Source organism: Anoplopoma fimbria, chromosome 13 (assembly GCF_027596085.1).
Source record: "Anoplopoma fimbria isolate UVic2021 breed Golden Eagle Sablefish chromosome 13, Afim_UVic_2022, whole genome shotgun sequence".
NCBI classification, from domain to species: Eukaryota; Metazoa; Chordata; class Actinopteri; order Perciformes; family Anoplopomatidae; genus Anoplopoma; species Anoplopoma fimbria.
The window spans coordinates 28,259,907-28,283,057 of record NC_072461.1 but is presented as its reverse complement, the minus strand read 5'-3'; the positions used below and the strand labels follow the sequence as shown (position 1 = coordinate 28,283,057).

Here is a 23,151-nt window from a genome sequence, read left to right as displayed (position 1 = left end):
ACACCCCCATCCCTCTCTCTCTCTCTCACACACACACACACACACACACACACTCTTTTGTTGCTATGGTCCCCTGTCTTGACAGCAGTACACACCACATTAAAATCTAGGTCACCGGATGTGACGTCGGTGCCCTGCCTCCTTTTCTCGGCTGTAATCAGTTCTAATCTCTCAACTCCACGTTTGTGTCTCTTTAACAGGAAGATAAAATATGTTTTTTGTATAAACTCGATATAGTATTCAGATTTTAATTTTGTCCCTGCTTGCAACACATGCTATACTGTTATATAATAATAACTGTATTTATATAGCACCGACAGACAAGCCAGCAAAACAGTGCAATAGAAGAAACATTAAAAATAAACAAAGAAACAAAATGAAATAACAAGTGATAATCAAATAAACGAACAAAATAAATAAAATCAAGTGAAATAGGTAAAATAAATAAAATCAAGTGAAATAGGTAAAATAAATAAAATCAAGTGAAATATAAATAAAATCAAGTGAAATAGGTAAAATAAATAAAAAAGTAAAGGTAAAATAAATAAAATAAATAAAATAAATAAATAAAATCAAGTGAAATAGGTAAAATATAGTAAACGAATATAAGATAAAATACTAAAACCAAATGAAAATGAAACATTAAAACGAAAACATCACATAAAAGCCATTCTGTAAAAATGTGTTTTAAGAAGTGATTTAAAAGAGATGACTGATATAACTTGTTGTATATGTTATAAAGCAGACTTTTGCATTAACACGTTTATTAAAAGAATACACATTTTAACATTGACTTTGACTCAAAGTGATTCTTTATTTTTTGTACATAAATCCTGCCTTTACTGTGAAGGTCCGTACCGGAAGTGTCTTCAGTACCTACGCTAGCTTGACGCGGCTAGCTGTTAGCTTCAGGCGGCGGCAGCACGAGTCTCCTCCTTTCTGTAAACATCGAGTAGATCCCGGGTCCATCGGGTTCTGAGGGGAACCAGGACGTCGTGTCTGCTCTGCTGCCCGGCATGGAGGCCGCCGCCCGGCCTGCAGGAGGTCTGAACCGGTGAAGAACCCGAACAGAACGGTGAGGCGACACCAGGCTAGCATGCTAAGCTAACATGCTAACATGCTAACATCCTGCTCCACTGAACCAGAGTCTCCTGGAGAACCCACATGTTCCACATGTTCCATGTTTAAAGCTGCAAAACACGTTTATTATGAAGGAACTGACAGTGCTGTGTGTTAAACACGTTGTTAACGTCTGTTCGGCTCCATTAATGGAGTTTATATTACTTTATATTACTTTATATTACTTTATATTATATTACTTTATACTTTATTTATATTACTTTATATTACTTTATATTACTTTATATTACATTATGTTACTTTATATTACTTTATATTACATTATATTACTTTATATTACTACTTTATATTACTTTACAGTGTTAATGTTATTATAATAATGTATGTCCATAGTGTTGATTGTTAGACTGTTTGATACTATTCGGCTCCATTAATGGAGTTTATATTACTTTATATTACATTATATTACTTTATATTACTTTATATTACTTTATATTACTTTATATTACTTTATATTACATTATATTACATTATATTACTTTACAGTGTTAATGTTATTATAATAATGTATGTACATAGTGTTGATTGTTAGGCTGTTTGACACTATTCGGCTCCATCAATGTAGTTTAAATGCATTTATATTACTTTATATTACTTTATAGTGTTAATGTTATAATTCACATACAGAAGCTCCTTTAAAAAAACATCTTTTTTGAGAACTTTTAGCTTTATATCTGTAAAATACTTGTATTATAATAATGTATGTACATAGTGTTGATTGTTAGGCTGTTTGACACTATTCGGCTCCATTAATGTAGTTTAAATGCATTTATATTACTTTATATTACTTTATAGTGTTAATGTTATATATAATAATGTTGTTTCATCCCCTTTATGAACTTAATATTCCTAAACATTGAAGTCATGAATATTCATCTGTGTGTCATTCATTTATACCAATGTAAGTGTGATTATTTATTACTTCATTTCAAGCAGCTTTCACCCCAAAATAATGTCTCTGATTTCAGCTTCTCCAATGCAAAGATTAGATTTTCTCAGTTTCATATAAAGCAGCAACTAAGTAATATGTTAACTATTTATCAACCTTTTTTCTCAATTTAATCGTGGGGTTTTTAAGTTAGTAAATGCACTTTTGTCAACCTGAAAATGACAGTTTGAAAAGTCTTGTTTTGTCAGATAAAGACAATAAAATGTGAGAAATCCAAATATATTAGGGATCTGGAACTCGTACAAATGTGACAACAGTAAATCACGTGTTAAAATAGATGCTGATTTATTTCCTGGTGATCGACTTATTAATGAATCATTTATCGTTTCTTCACATCATCGTGATGTTCGTGTTCCTTATTTGTCATTTGCACAACACTTTCAGTGCAGTAGTTGAGGGAAACATCATTCTTGTTGTCAGGCTCCCATCAACAATGTTACTGCAAAATAAATATTCAGTTATATATTATTATTTATATATGATGTTTAAAGGAGAGAGAGAAATGGATCACAAGTACCCAAATCTAGATGGACACCCATGTGTGTTTTTAAAGTTTCATAAGACCAGATTTTTCCACAAACCACTCAAATAATACAAAGTAATAACCCTTCATGACAGGAAGGATGAAAACAGAAAATAGCAGAAGTGCTATTTCCCACAACACATTCCATATATGATTTAAAAACAGTCATTTAAACAGGCAACCAATAAATGGCTCCATATCTGAGAGGTTGAATATTAAATATACATTGATTTCTGTTTTTTAGGTATTAGATATATTTGTTTTTTCGCTCTTAACAATATGTTAACATTGAGAGCAGATTTCAGTTCAATTCTGAGATATCCTAATTAATTAATAAATGTTTCAGCTCTGGTTTATATATTCATAAATATATAATATAAATATCATACATTTGTCTTTGACTTTTGAGTTTTGGACTTTATTTCTATGTTATTGTCGTATTTTTTTGAATCAATTAAAATGTAAAAGTATTCACAACAGGTTAGATTTTCTGTGGGTTTTTTTGACCACTCAGAGCCACCGTACTCTGCTCCATAAGTCCTTTGAAGTAGTTGCTGTTTTAAGTTCTGCATTGAAAATTCCTCTCACCGTCTCTTAAACCTCTTCTTCTTCTTCTTCTTCTTCTTCTTCTTCTTCTCGTCTCTCAGGTGGACTCGTCGCCTCCCCAGATGTGGCCTCCACCTCTGCTGAGACTTCTGTTCATGAACGGCGAGGGCGCTCTGATTGGTCGGCTGCGGCTGGGCCTGGAGGGATGACAGGACTTTGGCCGACATGGAGACGGGAGAGACACGCAGGCTTCTCCGTCTACGTTAGTTCTACTCAGGGTTAAAGACCACTCTTCTATTCTTTTTCTACCCAGAGCTGTTATTTTGTATTTTTTATTGCTAGTTTAATCTTAAAGCCATACAGACGTCACAATGAGCTCGGAGGGCTTCCAGTACCGAGCGCTTTACGACTACAAGAAGGAGCGCGAGGAGGACATCGACCTGCGTGTCGGAGACATGCTGCTGGTCAGCAAAGGAGCGCTGCTCGCTCTCGGCTGCAGCAACGGAGCCGAGGAGCGTCCGTCGGAGATCGGCTGGCTGCCGGGCTTCAACGAGACCACACAGGTACGACGGCACGTTCATTTAAATACATCAGGTGACACAACGTGAGGTTAAAAATATATGAATAAAATGGATTTAAACATATATTAATTCATTTTGACATTTCAGAATTTAACCGACGTCTGCACAGAATGTTAACTTACTCTTAAGGGTGAAAATAAACTCATTTACCAGTTTATTAAGCTTCTAATAACTCAATGTATTGTTTATAATCAACCTCTCAGATATGGAACCATTGATTCGATGCCTCTTTAAATGACAGTTAAGTCTTTAAAATAAATCTTCATACAGACCAGAACTTAATTCTCACCTCTTCCTTTTAGAAAACATTTTTAAAACATCAGCATTTTATTCTACATGTCTCATTCAAAATGTTGCCTCAAATAAATCGTTTGAAGTTACCAGATCCTGTAAATAACCATGACCAACAGTCATGTGACAGAAATTCAGTGAAACATTGACTGAACTTCAGAGCAGAGAGGAGAGGAGAGGCTGAAGAAATGTAAATAATTTAATATATAAAACATGTAGAGCCTCAACTCTTGGAAACATGTTGGATATATAGATTCTATTGTTTTCAATATGTAAAATAAAATATCAAAAGAAATTCAACTTCATTTTTATCAGATTTCTGTCATTATAACTGTTATTCTGCACTAAAGACATGTTTGAGTTCTCTCTACTTCTAGTCAGGATTGTTCTGTTTCCATAGAGATACAGGACTTTTATTTTGAAAAGCAAATCAAGAACACAGAGAAAAATGTGACGGGAGACAAAAAAAAAAGCTCTGAATCTGCTTTGTGGTTCAGACGGTTAAAATCTGATATTTCTGTAATTATAAAAAAGTTCCATCTTTGATGGAAAATAATATTCCTCATAAACTGAACCCAATAAAAGTTTTCACTCTATCTTAAAACTAAACCGTCTCTTTATCTTAGTTTCTTTTTTCCTCAAACAGCAAAACAAACGAGTCTTTCACAGCGACAGGAAGTTTAAAGTTTCCATTCCACCTGTTGGAGAGGAAACAAACGGAGCTCTCTGTTGATCAAAAAAAAACAGGAAATGTTGGACGTTTATGTAGAAACTGCAAGTTTATCTAATATTTTACAATATTTGCATTTCATATTTCATATACCTCTCAGGACTTGTTTCTTTTTCTTTCTGTTTTAAATCAAAATATAAAAGAAAACTCTGATTCTGGTTAAAACATGATCAATGCTTTATAGCAAGAAGTGTCTTTATACAATTAAACAACAACAGATTATTGTTTATTATTTATTCATCTCAACAATTTCTCTTATTGTTCTGTTGGATCCAACAGCTAAAAAACAGAAATATTCAGTTTATAAAGCAGCAGATGTTTGTTGTGTTTAATTGATAAATCACTTAAATGATTACATTTATAAAATTAGAAATAGTTTTTGTTTCCTGATTATTAATCTATTGGTCGTCAGAGCTTCAGTGAGGATTAAGACATCAGATGTTTGAATTTGTCTGGAGGATCCAGATGTGAACAGAACAGTCGGATCAATACTCAGTTTTTACTCTTGATATGAAATAGTTTTATAATAAATGTGATGAGGACGTATTGGCCCCTCCGATATGAACAGTATCGAGGTGGGACTCTCTGATCGAGTATCAATAACGGCGTTAACGCGTCTTAACGCGTCTTAACTCGTTCCGTCTCTGTGCGACAGGAGAAAGGCGACTTCCCGGGAACGTATGTGGAGTTCATTGGCAGGAAGAGGATGTCTCCGCCCACACCTAAGCCCCGCCCCCAGAGGCCGGCGTCTGCAGCCTCCGTGAGGGCGGACTCAGAGTCAGAGGGTGAGTACAGAAACATCAATAAGACATAAATGTATGGAATATTAGGAAACGCCTCTAAAACATGAAGTTCTTTTCGAGGTTGACCTGATGAACTGGTTTGTCTACACATATACAGATGTTTCTTTAAACAGATGTTGTCCTCTACGTCTTTAAATCTATTTCTGTCCACACCACCGTCGTTTACAAAATACACCTTTTAACCCTCTGAACCCCAAAACCCGCCAGCAGGATGCAAAAGCTTGTTTTTTTTTTAACATTTGCCAAAATCTACACAGTTTATCACAGCCAGAAGCTTCATAATTGTCAGATTTTCACCTTTCCCACGGTCCTCGAACACATCATGTGTGACAAAACGCTTCTGTTGGAAAAAGCAGCCGAAACGAAGCTTAAAATTGTCTCACTTAAAATCTCGCCACAAATAAACCGTTTGCTTTAACCAGATTCTGATTAAAAACATTACATTCTGAACTCCTCAGTGAAACTATGAAACCATGATTGATTCACCTGAGGCCAACAGTCATGTGACAACAAATCTGAGAAACTCTGACTGAACTTCATGCTGCTGAACGCAGAGCAGAGAGGAGAGGCTGTAAAAACATAAATACTTCAATATATATATAACATGTGGAACCTCCATTTTTTCCCAACACTTGTGGACACTTGAAAACATGTTTGATATATAGATTCTATTGTTTTCCAATTTTTGTAATAGAAATTATTGAAGAAATTCAACTTGCGTTTTTTTCTTTTTTTAATGATTTATGTCATTATAACTGAGTTATTCTGCACTAAAGACATGTTTGAGTTCTCTCTACTTCTAGTCATCATTGTTCTGTTTCCATAGAGATACAGGACTTTTATATTACAGAGAAAACTAAACCACAGAGAGAAAAATGTGACGGGAGACAAAAATAGCCCTGAAACAGCTCTGGGTTCAGAGGGTTAAAAGGTTTATTTTTAAATATCCACTTTAATGACCTAAAACTCCGTCTGTTTGTGGACGAGAGTCCCAAACGTAGAGGAAGACTCCCGTTTAAAATCTATCTGTTACTGAGTCACGCTCTGAATCCTGTTGATGGTTCAGTTTTCACCCTGAACGTCTCACAGTGACTCACCCTCCTCTTCCTCAGCAGCTTGTGGTTGCTGACAGATCAGATCTCAGCTCTGCAAACCGCACACAGGAAGTGTGTGTGTGTGTGTGTGTGTGTGTGTGTGTGTGTGTGTGTGTGTGTGTGTGTGTGTGTGTGTGTGTGTGTGTGTGTGTGTGTGTGTGTGTGTGTGTGTGTGTGTGTGTGTGTGTGTGTGTGTGTGTGTGTGTGTGTGTGTGTGTGTGTGTGTGTGTGTGTGTGTGTGTGTGTGTGTGTGTGTGTGTGTGTGTGTGTGTGTGTTCCCTCTGCTTCCTGTAGCTCTCACCCTTTCATATTAATAGCACTGAAAGCAGATAAACATAAATTGTTGTGAAGTTTGTGAAGATGTTTTATTTTTCTTTAAAGTTCATCATGTCAAACCTGAAACATTTCTGTATCACTTTGAACACGACATAAGTCTGAATTTATAGTTTAACATAATACATGTTCTCGTATGCATAAAGAAAATAATGAATAAAAAAAGGACAGTTTTAAGTGCAGAATAAGTAAAAAAACTTTATATAACCATCTGCTTGTATAAATAAATGAATATTCAGCTGCTTGTTCTCTGATAACGTTACTGAGTCCTGTTGATCAGTTTTTTGTGTTTTATGTGTTTGTTCTTTTTAGGATTCGTGTTGCCAGATCTCCCCGAGCAGTTCGGACCTCCGGACTCAGCTCCGCCTCTCCTCAGCCGACTGATGGAGGCCGTCGAGACCAAAGGTACACACACACACACACACACACACACACACACACAAAAACTGTGTTATCTAATAGTGAGAACGCCCTCGAGAGCGATAAATGATGTGTGAATTTTCAAAGACGCAATCTGAAAGATTTCTAGCAGGTTAAATATCTGGACGTGTCTGCGAATCCAAATCCTGTCGAGTGAAAATCGTTTTGACAATAAGTAGAGATGCACCAATAAGTGGATAAAAAAGATGCAGAAATAATGATGACGGTTTGTAAAAAGTGTGAATTGGTGTTTTGTTTGTTTTCTCCTCAAGACGACAAGCAAACGACTTTTAAAATGCTTGTTTTCTGAATAGAGTTTGGGTTGTTGATGCTAGGCTATGCTAACAACGTAGCTGCTCTGTAGTCAGTACGTAACGTAGCTAAACACTCAGCTTCTGTTCCTCTCTGACGGTGCGTTCGCTGTCGTTGTGTTCATATCTGGTTTGTGTTGCTTCAGGTGTGGACAGTCTCAGTGTGTATCGCAGTCTGAGTGGAGGAGGACTGGACACCCGACAGCTGGCCGAAGCCGGTGAGGAGGCTTCTTCTTCTTCTTCTTCTTCTTCTTCTTCTTCTTCTTCTTTTCTTCTTCATCTTCTCCTTCTTCTTCTCCTTAATCTTCTTCTTCTTCTTCTTTTCTTCTTCTTCTTTTCTTCTTCTTCTTCTTCTTCTTCTTCTTCTTCTTCTTCTTCTTCTTCTTCTTCTTCTTCTTCTTCTCCTTCTTCTTCTTCTTTTCTTCTTCTTCTTCAGACTCGTTTGACTGAAACACTTTAGCTGCTTTTTCCAAATCACAAACTGTTTCCTTCTACTTTTAGTTTCTGCAGCAGCTCTCCTTAAAGAGTAAACTGTTGATGCAGAATGTTTTTATGAGAGACCTTCTACTTCATCATAACTTTAAACATGTGCCTCATATATCTGCAGCGCAAAGGATTGTGGGTCAGAAAAGCCAGAAAATCAAGCTGGCTTCATGCAAATCTTTTGACATACTATGTATTGGACATTCTTAATATGTGCCTGACATACCAAATGAGGAATAGTAAGCGGCTCAATACTGATGATAATTATTATATACCGTGTTCTGTTGTGAGGAGCTGAACGGTGAATAACTTGAGGTGTGTTTGTTTTCAGACCTGGAGCAGCTGGAGTTGTCGTCCCTGTGTGACGGGGTGATCCGGTTCCTGCAGGATCTGCCGGGTCCCGTCCTCCCGTCCTCGCTGCAGGCCGACATGATTCAGACGGTTCAAGGTGACGCTTTAAATCCCCCCTGTCCCTGAACGCACCACAGCCGGTTCACTGAAGGGTCTCTGTTTGTTTCTTTACGTTACCGGTGTGTTTTTTGGTCTGCAGATGTCCGGGACCTGGAGGAGTGGGCCCAGGTTCTGCGGGGGATCGCCAGCTCGCCGACCTGCCCGGCCCAGTACGGCCTGACCCTGCTCAGCGTGGTCCGACACCTGGCCCGGCTCTGCCTGCTCGGATCCAGGACCCAGCTGAGCCCCCGAAACCTGGCGGAGGGCTTCAGCCCGCTGCTGTTCAGGTCCGAGTCCAGTCTGGATCCTCTGGTTCAGGTCCTGGAGGTTCTGATCACCAGCGAGCTCAACATGATCCAGGCTGCACCAGGTGTGTGTGTGTGTGTTTGTGTGTCTGCTGATACTAAGCAATGTTGATTAAAATATTCAATAACAGTTGCAGATACAAAAATCTGACAAAACAAGCTTCTGATACAAACTATGAAGGTGATCAGCTTTAATTTATTGATCTGAGAGAGGATGTCTCACTCTGTTTGGGATGTTGGAACTATATCTAAATCACTAAATCAGTATCGCATGGAAACACATCATAAATCTCTTCTAAAATCTTGAACTTATAATGACTTTCAGTTCCTCTAATCGCAGAGAAGCAGTGTCACTCCTGATCTGTGTGTCACCGCCACACGCTGTTGCTCAATCTGAAGATATCAGATGTTAAACGTTTGTCAAAGTTTCCATCCAGATGAGACCACGAAAAGACAGAAGAGCTGAAAGCTTAAAGCAGCTTGTTGACTCATTCTTTGATCATTTTGTTCCAGATTAAAATCAAAACTTTATTTTGCCGTTCGGCTGCTCGGGATGATTTTAGACCAAACTGATGGATTTGAGAAGTTTGATAGAAAATCGTGTTTATATTCATGAATGTGAGGAATGAAACATTTTGGTTTTGGTGCTGAAACTTCTGTCATTAACAATTAAACTGGTTCAAGATTACATTTGTACACATCGTGATGGTTATACTTTACCTTCACTGAATTCTCATGTTTACAGAGTAGGACTTGAATGCACCACGCAAGTTACCGCGAGCTCCGTGTTGTCGGCAGAGAAGCCGGTCACTTTATGACTTAATGAATTATGATATTATTATTGTCTGATTTAAGTTGGTTGTTCCTCCACGACTTATTGCGGACTTGAAGTTGAGACAAATAGTCGGCTTTATGTTTTCTTCACTGACACATGTGCTGTGTTTGTGTGACTGTAAAAAGGAAGTGGACGTAGTCATCATGACGTCTCTCACTGGTGTGTGGACTGAAAGTTTGAAGCCTCGAGTTCACCATCTTGGCTTTTTGCATCCTGTGAACAGGAAGTGACCATATATGGAGTGAGGAGGAGTGACGTAGAGACGCCGTATACGTCTCTGGCGTCGACCTGTCAATCAGTGTGTAGCCCCGCCTTAAAGCATCCCCTGCTTTATGGTCTGTTTGACTCTAAATGGAGCATCATTTACTAAATGAACATCATGCTGTATTGAAGAAGACTTGAAACTAGAGATTGAGACCATAAACTCATGTTTACAATGTTTACTGAGGGAATAAATCAAGAGAGAAGTAGAGTCATTTTCTCATAGACTTCTATACAACCAGAGGAGTCGCCCCCTGCTGGACAGCAGAGAGAATGCAGCTTTAACTCGGTGGGCAAAGCAGTAACAAAATATAACAGCGCTGCTTAGTTTGACTGTTTTGACCTGAGTTTCACGAGCTTGCTTTCATGCGATGGAACGACCTCATTCTGATACAACCACCAGGACTCTAACTAGCTCCTGTTAAGTTACTAAGTACGTTTACTGCATTTAAGTACAATTCTTGAGTATTTCCATTTTCTGCTACATTTAACTTATAAATATTTCACTTCTTACTGCACTAAATTAATCTGACAGCTTTAATTACTTACAAATTCAGATTATTAAAACAAAATACAATCAACTAATAAATGATGATGTATTATTATTATTACAGATTAAACTACCAGCAGTATATAAAGTCATTAAAATGAGCTCCACCTTTTAAAGTGATGATCTCATTAATGCATCAGTAATTATAATCTATATAATTCTGCATCAGTAGTACTTTTACTTTTGGTGGTGATGCTTTTATACTTAACATTTTGAATGCAGGACTTTACTACTCCAGAGTATTTCTACACTGTGGTTTATATCTCATAGATTAAATAAGTAACATTTAATCAGAAATGATGGTCAGGTGATTATTTCCATCAATGATTCAGTCGTTCTTTGTGTCGTTCGTTCATTCATCCAGTCACTCAGTCGGCCGCTCCGACAGAGCAGCAGCTGAAACGATGACATCATCCATCCACACAGTAAAGGATGCAGCAGAGGAGGTGGGGGGGGGTTGCCTCGGTGATATCACTGCCATCGCAGGATTGGCTGGGGGCAACGGTGATGTCACACATCTCCAAGCTGCTCTCCTGAGCTTTGAACTGAGCTCAGAGAGGGAGACGGACGCAGACTTAAGTTGCGTCGTTTTTAAATCTTTAAAACAGAGAAGTCGGCTGCAGATTCGGGATCAACGCGAACTGAGATGTTTCTCAGGGATGTTTACAGTCTCTGTGGAGTCTGAGGACGTAACGGATCGACCTGCAGGTGAAAAGAGAGAGCGAGCAGTGAAAAGAGGAAATCCTGCAGATCTCAGTGCAGTCCGAGTGTGTCTTTAAATTAGAGTGATAGTCCAAAAAAAAAGACAGAAACATCCGAGAGCTGGACCCGTTTCCTCCGGGATGACGTCAGTGTTTTTTAGAGGCCGGATCAGCTGTAGCTGTCAGGACATCATCAACATGAGATCCAGATCAGATGGACCCGGGTTCGTTTTTTCCCCTCTGAAGCGCCGTGGAGGAGGCTGAAGGGTTTTAGTGGGCCGACATGGAGCGAGAGGAGGGAGGCAGCAGGGCCGAGGCCGAGCCGCCGAGGGGACGGGACAAGATCCTCTGCTACATTAACATGCAGAGTCCAGGTAGGAGCTCAGACCTGGACCTGGAGCTGTGATGGGGGGGGGCAACACCTGGTGGACGTCTGACTCAGCACGGACTACCTGGCTGTTGTTGTCCTGCTGAACCAATATAATCCGATATCTTTATGGTTTTAATTCCATCATGTGTTTATTCATTCACGGTATTTTAAAACCTTTTGCTTTTCCAAATATGTTCATAAACGTCTTCTCCAACCGACGCAGAGAAAGGGGTTATGGGTAAAAGTCGGGCGCACCTCCAAAATCTCTATGCGTCAAACAAACCGACTCCTTGATTCCAACATCACGTCGGAAAGTTCCGTTCTTTTCAGATTTTTGTGCGTAGCATCGTATCAAGTGATCCTCTAGTAGAGCAGGACACTAAAATTTGTCTTTAACGATTTTGATATCCCATTTTTCATTTTTTTTAAAAATTATTATTATCATTACTATTTACCTTTTTTTTTTTTTTTTTTTTAACCAGATGAGTCAATTGAGAGCCAGGTTACAATGACGAATTGGCCAAAAAGGCAGCAACAGGAGGCAAGTTGTTACAAGAAAAAATAAAACATAGATACATCGCACAACAATCTCACACAAAAATTACAAAATCACAATATGTGCAATATATTGAACCTTCAGAAGCAGGAGCAGAGACTATCGTTTGTATTGAATTATTGACGGAGGGTAACGGAATGAGGGTTTGGAGTTTTAGCTTCTTTTGAAACTCGTTCCAGTCTCTTGGAGCAGAAAACGGACTTTTTCAAAATGACCATGTTGATGAAATTGCTGGAGCGTAAATAGCGGTGACAGTTGGAGATGATGAGTGGAGATATGTGGGTGTTTGACCAATGATACGTTAATTAATAAACTGATACCAGTAGATTAATCTGCGGCGTTGGAATGATGGCTACAGTGATGAGTGTTGAAAGAGCACCGGTGACAAAGCGGATGTTGGTTTGGTTGATGACGAAGGACATTTTTGGAGGTAGACCTTTAGATTACATCACCATAGTCTAGAATGTGAAGGACTGTCATTTTAACCAGAATGGGTTAAGGAGTCTGTCTTACAGGTACAGAAAACCAATTATTAATCTGACTTTGGAAAGCAGTATGTGCGTGTTAAAGGCGAGCAAGCTGTCGAGCCAAATACCCAAGAACTTATAGGTATCAACAAATTGGAGTTCTGATCGATCTATTTTGAGAAGGCAGGGAGTTTGTGGTTGTGTGGGTTGAAAACCATGCATTTAGTTTTGTTTTGTGTTTCAGAGATGGTGAAGGTTAGAGAAAGCATGTTGGATATGATTGAAGCTGTGCTGCAGGGAAGTGGGGGCGGTGTTCAAAGAAGGAGCTCGATGTGTTCAAGACGGTGTCGTCAGCGTACAAATGGATGTGAGAGCCACCTGCAGCGTTGGTCATGTAGATTCCGAAAAATGTTGTATTTATGTTGTTTGTTTCACAGATGTTTGTTTATACTGTCACTGGTGTGAAACTGGGTTCTGTTTCCTGATTTCTTCCACGTTGTGGTTTGATAAATGTGACGTACACAAGTATAAAGGCATGAGAATGTGTCTGAATGAACGTTTACATTAACCCGGAGAAGTTCAAAATGTTATGCATGCAAGCCAAGGCAACTAGGCTGTAAGCACTACAGGCAATACTTTGGGTTTAGGGAGCTCGTTAGATATCATCGACGATGGTCAACATGGAATATCGTTTCTTGTAAAAATGTCCGATGTAATCGGCAACACCGCTCGCGTTTAATAACTGTCTTCTTTCGTCTTCTTTCTTTTGTGCCTAAAGACATAACTTTGCTTGTTTAAAAAAACCCAAAAACAACTGGGGCACCACAACGCTGCGTACTGTCACCACTGCTGTTTTCCATTTCCACAAATGAAATGACTGTCCACAGCAGTAATGTCTTGTTGTGGGGCATTGTGGGTAACTGTACTTCCTGACAGGTGTCTGGCAAGTAAACTGGAAATGAATGTTGACAAAACAAAGGAACTTGTAATACAAAGAAATCCAAGGTGGACCAGTAAAATCCTCCCTGTTGTACTCAATAACAGGCCTGTAGGAGAAGCAGAACAGTTGAAGTACTTTGGCCCAAATATTCATCAGATCCTAACGAGCAGTTTAAAAAGAACCGCTTATTTTTATTCAGGAATGAGAGGAGCTTTGGCAGCCAACACATGAGCCTTAAAGCATCAATAGCATGTTGCGCCAGCAAAAACTAGCATCAAAATGGAAAGTAACAATCTATTTAACAGAGCTGTTACACTAACAAAGCTAAACGTACAACTGCAGATACGTCACTTCCGCTGCACTCAAGAGTTTGAGCTGCACGCTGACAGTTGATTCAAGGTCTCAAAGGCCAAACAGCACAAATACAGGAAGTCTTTAGTTCTGCCTCCGTGGTATTATGTTTTCAGGTCGTACGTTTGTGAACGTGATATCTCAGGAAAATCCTTCAAGAGGTCACTGTGACCTCACAAAACAGGTTTTTGGCCATAACTCAAGAATTCATATGCTAATTATGACAATTTCACACAAAAGCGTAATGTGAGAAAATAATGAAGTGATAACGTTTTGGACAGACATGAACATGACTTGTTAGTGGTCTCGTACAACCACAGGGCTGTAGTTACCTACAGACATTGAACTCAACATTACTGCATCATTACTTTGAACTGCAGCTGGATTCTTATCTGGATCACATCTCACACAAAAATCCATATCGTCAGGCTTCAACTTATGTGTTTGTGTTCGTTAAGCCAGAGCACGGACCAATCGGCATCCTGTGAGGAGCTACAGGCAGCTGGGGGCGGGGCTTAAGTGCCTGTGTGTGTTTATGTGGCGTCACAGAGAGGTTCTTTCTACACAACAATGGCGGCTCCTGAAGAGGTTGGCGTAGACTCAGCAGCAGCATCGTTTCTGTCTGGACTGGAGAGCATGTGTTCACTGAAAGAAGAGAAAAGAACGACGCTGAACACTTTTATTTATGGAGAAGATGTTTGTCTCTTCTCACGACTGGCTTCGGCAATAGTTTGATTGACAGATGGTTCATCCAATCACCTGCCCTTTACCAAACTGTTTCCAACAACGACTTCTCAGTTCTTAGTTCTCTGTAACAAACTATCTGGTGCATCAGGTTACTGCATCAGGTAATTACATAAGACAAGCTCTCTTTCATTATTCATTCAACTTATTTGCTGCTACATGCCCATTTGCACTATTCTATACTGTTTATTTGTATACTTCAAAGGTTTATGTGTATTGTATGTACCGTTTGGCAGTCAGAGCTTGCTTTATAAACATTAAATGAAATATTGGAACATTTTAGAGTGTAAATAGAAAGTCATCACTGCCCTCTGGTGGACAAACATTGTTTCTAAATAACTTTAAACATAAACTGATATATATGTGAAGAGCTTATGTTGTGTCTGCTGAAGCATTAGTCGCTCCACTTCCTCTAAATAGTTTTGACTTCCTGAATGATTGTGTTGAGTTTAAAACTCAATCTGTATTGATTTATTCATCACACACACACACACACACACACACACACACACACACACACACACACACACACACACACACACACACACAGAGTGACATTAAATGAAGTTTCTCTGTGGTTGTTGCAGCGTTGCCTCCTAAACCGGTCAAGTCTTCAGCTCCAGCAGCTTCCTGCACTTTCAACAACAGTATTTCTCTGACGGACGCCGAGTGGTACTGGGGAGACATCTCCAGGTAACACACACACACACACACACACACACACACACACACACACACACACACACACACACACACACACACACTAACCACTACACACACACACACACACACACACGCTAACCACTAACCACACACACACACACACACGCTAACCACTAACACACACACACACACACTAACACACACACACACATCCATGCTAACCGCTAACACACACACACACACACACACACACACACACACACACACACACACACCCATGCTAACCGCTAACACGCTAACATTCAGTCAAACAGACTAAGTATTCAAATATGTATAAGTAATAATGTAAATGTATTATTAGTTATCTTAATAATGTTAATATATCAGTTATTATTCTAGTCATGTTAATATATGAGTAATGTTGTAAATCATTTAATGTATTAGTAGTAATGTTAATATTAATGAATTGGTAATAATGTTAATTTTGTTAATGATGATAATGTTCATGTATCAGTAATCATGTTGATGATGTTTGTGTAAGTAAAAAGTATAATAACATTAATGTGTTAGTAATAATGTTAATAATGTGAATGTATTAGTAGTAATGTTAATAATGTTATTAATGTATATGTATTAGTTATAGTGTTGATGTTTCTTACTAAACAGCAAAGTCATTGTGAAGAACTTTTCTCACTATTTTCACTATTTTTACAAACCAAACAATCAATCGATAAATAATCAGCCGATTGATCCATAATGAATATTAATCATTAGTTAATAGATCAAAATGAACTCCAGCGCAACCAACTACTACAGTAAAATCCTGCTTTTACATTAATACATAATCTATTAATAGAATGTTTTACAGGTTAGTATTAGTATTTCTACTGGAACAGTGTTTTTACAGTGTGGTATTAGTACTTTCAGTGGTAACAAAGTATTTTTACAGTGTAGTATTAGTATTTTCAGTGGTAACACAGTATTTTTTACAGTGTTAGTACTTTCAGTGGTAACACAGTATTTTTACAGTGTTAGTATTTTCAGTGGTAACACAGTATTTTTTACAGTGTTAGTACTTTAGTGGTAGTATTTTTACAGTGTTAGTACTTTCAGTGGTAACAGTATTTTTTACAGTGTTAGTACTTTCAGTGGTAACACAGTATTTTTATAGTGTAGTATTAGTAGACTCAGTGGTAACACAGTATATTTATAGTGTAGTATTAGTAGACTCAGTGGTAACACAGTATATTTATAGTGTAGTATTAGTAGACTCAGTGGTAACACAGTATATTTATCGTGTAGTATTAGTAGACTCAGTGGTAACACAGTATACTTACATTGTGGTATTAGTACCTGTACCTGAATGCTTGTTGTTCTGCTGTGTTCTGTGTTTGTAGAGAGGAGGTGAATGAGAAGCTGAGAGACACAGCTGACGGTACGTTCCTGGTTCGAGACGCCTCCACCAAGATGCACGGAGATTACACTCTGACTCTCAGGTAAACCAACATTTATTTATTATGTAATATTTATCCATTTTGTTTTCTGTCATTCTTTATTTATTATGTATTTGTACTTATTTGTTATTGACCGTCTGACTGACTGAAGTTGCTGATCTTGTCACTGGAAGGTCGCTTTTATTTTGAAGTCCGTTCTCTGTCGCTCTCTTCAGACTCTTTCCTGTTTACTTCTTCCCTCCAGAAACAAAACTCTCTCCTCATACGTTGCACATAATATTGTTCGCTGGTTTAACAGACAAATGTTCTCAAACCACCTTCAGGAAAGGAGGCAACAACAAGCTGATCAAGATCTTCCATCGGGAGGGAAAGTACGGCTTCTCCGACCCGTTGACCTTCAGCTCGGTGGTGGAGCTCATCAACCATTACCGCCACGAGTCCCTCGCCCAGTACAACCCCAAACTGGACGTGAAGCTGCTGTACCCGGTCTCCAAACACCAGCAGGTCCGTATTCGGTCTGAACTCATTGACTGGAGCACCGTCAGCTCTCCAGGCGTCTGATGGGACATGTTGATGTTGATGTTGATGTTGTTGTTGTTGTTCAGGACCAGGTGGTGAAGGAGGACAGTATCGAAGCTGTGGGGAAGAAGCTCCACGAGTATCACCTGCAGTATCAGGAGAAGAATCGAGAGTACGACAGACTGTACGAAGAGTACACCAGAACCTCGCAGGTACACGACAACACAGCTGCAGTACACTCTGATGAAACATTACGATACAGGACGGTGCAAAACGTTAAAATAAGATTGCACTGCGATACAATAGGATGCTCTACAATGCAATGCTATAGACTGCAAGGAAAAATGGTACAACTCTCTCTCTCCTCCTCCTCCTCCTCCTGCTCCTCCTGCAGGAGATCCAGATGAAGAGGACGGCCATCGAGGCGTTCAATGAGACCATAAAGATCTTCGAGGAGCAGTGTCAGACTCAGGAGCGCTTCAGCAAAGAGTACATCGAGAAGTTTCGCCGAGAGGGCAACGACAAGGAGATCCAGAGGTAGGGCTGTTGCCACGGCAACTGTGACGGAGACCTTTTTCTAACACACACACACACACACACACACACACACACACACACACACACACACACACACACACACACACACACACACACACACACACACACACGTACACACATGTGAAGGAGCCCTTGTTACCATGGCACCAGAGCCCTGCAGGAAGAAACCACCTGCTGGTAAACTTAGGGTTTGTTGTCCAGTCAGATTAACCGGCTGGTTTCTGTTTCATTAAGACAAAATATTTTTGTTTAAATTAGTTTTTATGATAGAACTCTGGTTTGTAAGCTTCCTCCATCATGTTGAAACTGCAAATAAAGGCTGCTGTTCAGTAGAGATGCACCGGTTGCAATATTCTCAGCCGATTAGATTTCAGATTTGAAGTTTTTCTTTGTAAGAACTATAATAGTAGTTTAGTATAACTATAATAGTAGTTTAGTATAACTATAATAGTAGTTTAGTATAACTATAATAGTTTAGTATAACTATAATAGTAGTTTAGTATAACTATAATAGTTTAGTATAACTATAATAGTAGTTTAGTATAACTATAATAGTAGTTTAGTATAACTACGTAGTATAACTATAATAGTAGTTTAGTATAACTATAATAGTAGTTTAGTATAAACTAATATAATAGTAGTTTAGTATAACTATATAGTAGTTTAGTATAACTATAATAGTAGTTTAGTATAACTATAATAGTAGTTTAGTATAACTATAATAGTAGTTTAGTATAACTATAATAGTAGTTTAGTATAACTATAATAGTAGTTTAGTATAACTATAATAGTAGTTTAGTATAACTATAATAGTAGTTTAGTTTAGTATAACTATAATAGTTTAGTATAACTATAATAGTAGTTTAGTATAACTATAATAGTAGTTTAGTATAACTATAATAGTAGTTTCCCAGAAGAACGTGAGGTGTGAAGACGAGAACCTTTGTGTTGTTTGGCGTTCTCCTCTCAGACCTGGTTTAATGTTGGGTCTGTTTAAAGGATCATGGAGAACTACGACAAGCTGAAGTCTCGGATCAGTGAGATCGTGGACAGTAAGCGCCACCTGGAGGTGGACCTGAAGAAACAGGCAGCCGACTACAGGGAGATCGACAAGAAGATGAACAGCATCAAACCAGACCTGATCCAGCTCCGCAAGACCAGGGACCAGTACCTCATGTGAGAGCCGCTCGCTCAGAGACACCAGGGAAACTGTTTGGTACAACATAGTATTGATACTAACGGCTGTGTACTCTGTGTACTCTGTGTACTCTGTGTACTCAGGTGGCTGACCCAGAAGGGAGTCCGTCAGAGGAAACTGAACGAGTGGCTCGGCCTGAAGAACGAGACCACAGAGGAGTGAGTTAAAGTCTGAATGTGTCTGAGTGGTTAAACTCACAGTACGTCACTTTATGCTGCTAGAGGTCAGAGGTGACGAGGTGAAGGAGCAAAGGATCATGGGAGCTGTTAGGATTCCTTCATCATTCAGCAGGTTTTTACCTCAGAGGTCTCCTCCTCTGATTAAAACACTGAAGCAGCTTCACGTTAAAAATCTGAGTTTCTCCGACGCTGTTCGGTCGATGCAGCTTCATTGGTCCTCAGAGGGTTAACTCAGGAGTTTCTGCAGCAGATAGACAAATAATTAGAAGTGTGTAACATAAAAATAGAAACGATACTAGACCGATTAAACTCACATTATGAGTACATAAAAAAAGTACACGTTCTGTACCAATAATACTGCATTACTGTCTCAAGTGAAGTGATTAGAGATCAATATATCAGTTATCAATCAGGTTTACTTTCAAAGCAAACTGATCGACACTCACAAAACAGAATATATGAAGTTGAGCTTAAAAAGCTAACTCAATGGTCTCTGGAGCTTTCAGCTTTTTACTTAATCTAAGGAAGACCATGAGAAGTGGTCAAAAGCTGTGGGAGGAGCTAGTAAGATAATGTTGCTGTTATGTCATTTAGCCACCGGGTGGCGCCGTTAAACCTGTAACCTCAGAGTCTGTTCTTTAGCCACAATAATAATCACGTGTTTATGTGTTAGCTTGTTAGCATCACTAGCTCGTTGTTGTCTAACCTGTCCCCCCCCCAGTGAGTACAGCATGGTGGAGGATGAGGAGGACCTTCCTCACCACGACGAGCGTCTGTGGCGTTTAGGAAACATCAACCGGATTCAGGCCGAGTCTCTGCTCCGCGGGAAGAGAGACGGGACGTTCCTGGTCCGGGACAGCAGCAAGCCGGGCTGCTACGCCTGCTCCGTGGTGTAAGAATCCCCTGATTATACTCCTGATATACTCCTGATATACTCCTGTTATACTCCTGATATACTCCTGATATACTCCTGTTATACTCCTGTTATACTCCTGTTATACTCCTGATATACTCCTGATATACTCCTGTTATACTCCTGTTATACTCCTGATATACTCCTGTTATACTCCTGTTATACTCCTGTTATACTCCTGTTATACTCCTGATATACTCCTGATTATACTCCTGATATACTCCTGTTATACTCCTGTTATACTCCTGATATACTCCTGATATACTCCTGTTATACTCCTGTTATACTCCTGATATACTCCTGATATACTCCTGATTATTTTTACCTGTTTATACTCCTGTTTATTTACCTAATTATATTTATTTATCTAACCATATACCTGAATATTTAACTATTTTTTACCTACTTATTTATTATTTATTATATTAGTTTATTTATCTAACAATGTATCTGTATATATAACTGTTTTATACCTAATATTTAACTTTTTACTTCTTATTAACTTTTTTATAAATCAGTTTTTTAAACAAATGATTCATCTATTTATTAAATGATTTACATATTTCTTTACCTGTTCATTCATATATTTATTTATCTAACTATTTACCTGCTTATTTACTTGTTAATATAACTTATCCATTTTTTTAACCTCTTATTTCATTATTTTTATTTTTATTTATTTTACTTTATGGTTCTTATTATTTACCTGTTCACCTGTAAGTTATCTGATCGGCTGAGGGGCGTTTTATTTTTATTTTTCTCTTCGTCCTTTTGAAGGTTGTCATATAATGTGTGTCTCCTTTTATATAATCTGTGTCTCCTTTTATATAATCGGTGTGTCTCTTGTCTCCGTCAGGGTGGAAGGAGAGGTGAAACACTGCGTCATCAACAAGACGAGCACCGGTTTTGGTTTCGCCGAGCCGTATAATCTGTACGGCTCTCTGAAGGAGCTGGTTCTTCACTACCAGCACACCTCGCTGGTCCAACACAACGACTCGCTCAACGTCACGCTGGCCTTCCCCGTCTACAGCCAGCAGAGACGGTGACCATCCTGGTGCTGCAGGACTCGGAGGATGTTTTATTGTGAAAGTCTTCACGTGGAGCTTTAACTTCCTGAACTTTTTTTCTCATCAGAGACGGAGAGGAAACACACCTGAGGTCAGAATCACAAAGAAACGTTTAGTCTGACCAGATCAGAGGGCGTGAGAGGCGTTCAGGGACTCTCAAAAGAAAATTAGAAAAGTGAAACTCAGTTCAGTAAAGTGATTTATTCAAACCGACTTTTATCATTATGACACTTTGTGACAAATCAAAAAGCAGCTTCATGCCGACGGCGTCACGGCTCTGAATCCAATATTAATTATTATTATTATTATTATTATTAATAATCACTATGACGACGTGATTAACGTGACATCATGTTTGTTTGTAAACAGATTCTCTAGTGATCACGTGACAGAAGAGGAAGAGGAGGAAGGTTGTTAACTAGAACGGGCAGGAGCTTTTAGGCTGACGAGACCGAAACTAAGTTCTTCTCCTTCCTCATTTTTCTTTTTCTTCTTTTTCTTCTTCTTCTTCCTATTCCTCCTTTTTCTTAACACGATGAAACGTTCAGATTTAAAGTTTGATGAGATTGTTTACGGTCTGTTGTTTTTTTTAAAGTAATAAAACTCGTCTCACACTTTTCAACACATGAACTGTAAAATAATATTTTAATACAACGAGGATTTTAACGTGACAGTGAGCTTTAAATGCTGAACAGCTGCGGTGCGTTCAGGTTCACCTTTCCCAAGACCACGACCGCAGAGGGCGTCGCCGCGGTTACCAACTCCTCTGAATTCTTTTTGTTTACCACCAGAGGAGAAACGAGGTTCTGAACTGTTGAACTGTCGCCTCGTTTCACCTCCTGGAGGTCAGAGGTCACGTGGACGGGACTCCTCCTTTTTAATCCCACAGAGCAGAACCACAACGATGGACTGATGATGATGATGATGATGATGATGATGATGATGTCAAAGACAAAAACGAAATGGCGGACAATCCAGAGAGGCTTCTCTTGCATAAACACTGTGTGACTGAACGAGGTTTGAAATGAGGACGAGTTGATCCACATTTTATAAATCAGGAGAAAAAATAAACAAGAAAAACCTGAATCATCCAAAGACTCGACCCCCCGACCCCCCTCCTCCTAATTAACCCCGTCAGTGTTTTTTAAGGTCCAGTTTCTTCAGGTTTGTTGTGGTTTTGTTTAATTTGCCGGATGATTCTTCAACTCTTTCATATTTTAATAAACGTCTGTCGGCACAGAGATTCACTTGGATCTTTTCTGGATCGACTCAAAAGTTTATTTTTCAGCTCGTTTGAAGGACTCGTTGACAAAACGTAACTTCTGAACTTTACCGATGTAAAAAATGAATCCTGATTTTCCTCTTTATTGATTAAATGTTTTCCTTCTTTGTGCTTTTGGACTCGCGGCTTCCTTTGAACCAGGTACAGGAGACCAAACTCTGAACGGAGTCCAAAGTATTTCAACGTCTTTCCACCAAAATCTAAACGTTTCACATTCGTTTGTAAATGTCCTGAATATTTTCAAGCTCTGGTTTTAATTCTTTCTCAGAATTCCTGTTTTTTCTTTCTTCTCATTACCTGACATTGAAACCAAACTAGTGAGCTGTGATATGAAACGATAAGAGAGTTAACTGTTTAAGAACTCTGGTGAATAAAACGGTCTGAAGGCTTCAGTTCAGAAAAAACAAAACTCCTCGTCTCCGTTTTGTTTAGAACAAAAATCAGATGAAGATGAAAACACAAACATTCCTCAGCAGATATTTCCTTTATTTCTTCACTGTAATTCATTATTGATCGTGTGTGTGTCTGTGTGTTGCCACATCACAGAAAAACATTGCTTTACTATATAACATGTGGAGGATGAA

General features: G+C 38.8%; 1 protein-coding gene across 1 annotated transcript; it reads left to right on the top strand.

Annotated features, from left to right (window-relative positions):
- Positions 1-869: 869 nt before the first annotated feature.
- On the top strand, positions 870-22,976 carry LOC129101175 (phosphatidylinositol 3-kinase regulatory subunit alpha-like). The gene is made up of 17 exons (XM_054610850.1): positions 870-1,075; positions 3,260-3,420; positions 3,501-3,721; positions 5,416-5,545; positions 7,303-7,395; positions 7,868-7,939; positions 8,536-8,652; positions 8,755-9,024; positions 15,322-15,427; positions 16,795-16,893; positions 17,175-17,355; positions 17,457-17,582; positions 17,765-17,907; positions 18,928-19,104; positions 19,210-19,284; positions 20,027-20,197; positions 21,075-22,976. Exons 3-17 carry the CDS (start codon positions 3,530-3,532, stop codon positions 21,262-21,264), a joined length of 2,142 nt encoding a protein of 713 aa, XP_054466825.1. The 5' UTR covers positions 870-1,075; positions 3,260-3,420; positions 3,501-3,529; the 3' UTR covers positions 21,265-22,976.
- The last annotated feature ends 175 nt before the right edge of the window (positions 22,977-23,151 follow it).

Coding starts and splice junctions, on each gene's coding strand:
- LOC129101175 (XM_054610850.1), top strand. CDS start 3,530: ATGAGCTCGGAGGGCTTCCAGTACCGAGCGCTTTACGACTACAAGAAG. Junction 9,025..15,321: donor CATGATCCAGGCTGCACCAG/GTGTGTGTGTGT, acceptor TGGTTGTTGCAG/CGTTGCCTCCTAAACCGGTC. Junction 17,356..17,456: donor CGGTCTCCAAACACCAGCAG/GTCCGTATTCGG, acceptor GTTGTTGTTCAG/GACCAGGTGGTGAAGGAGGA.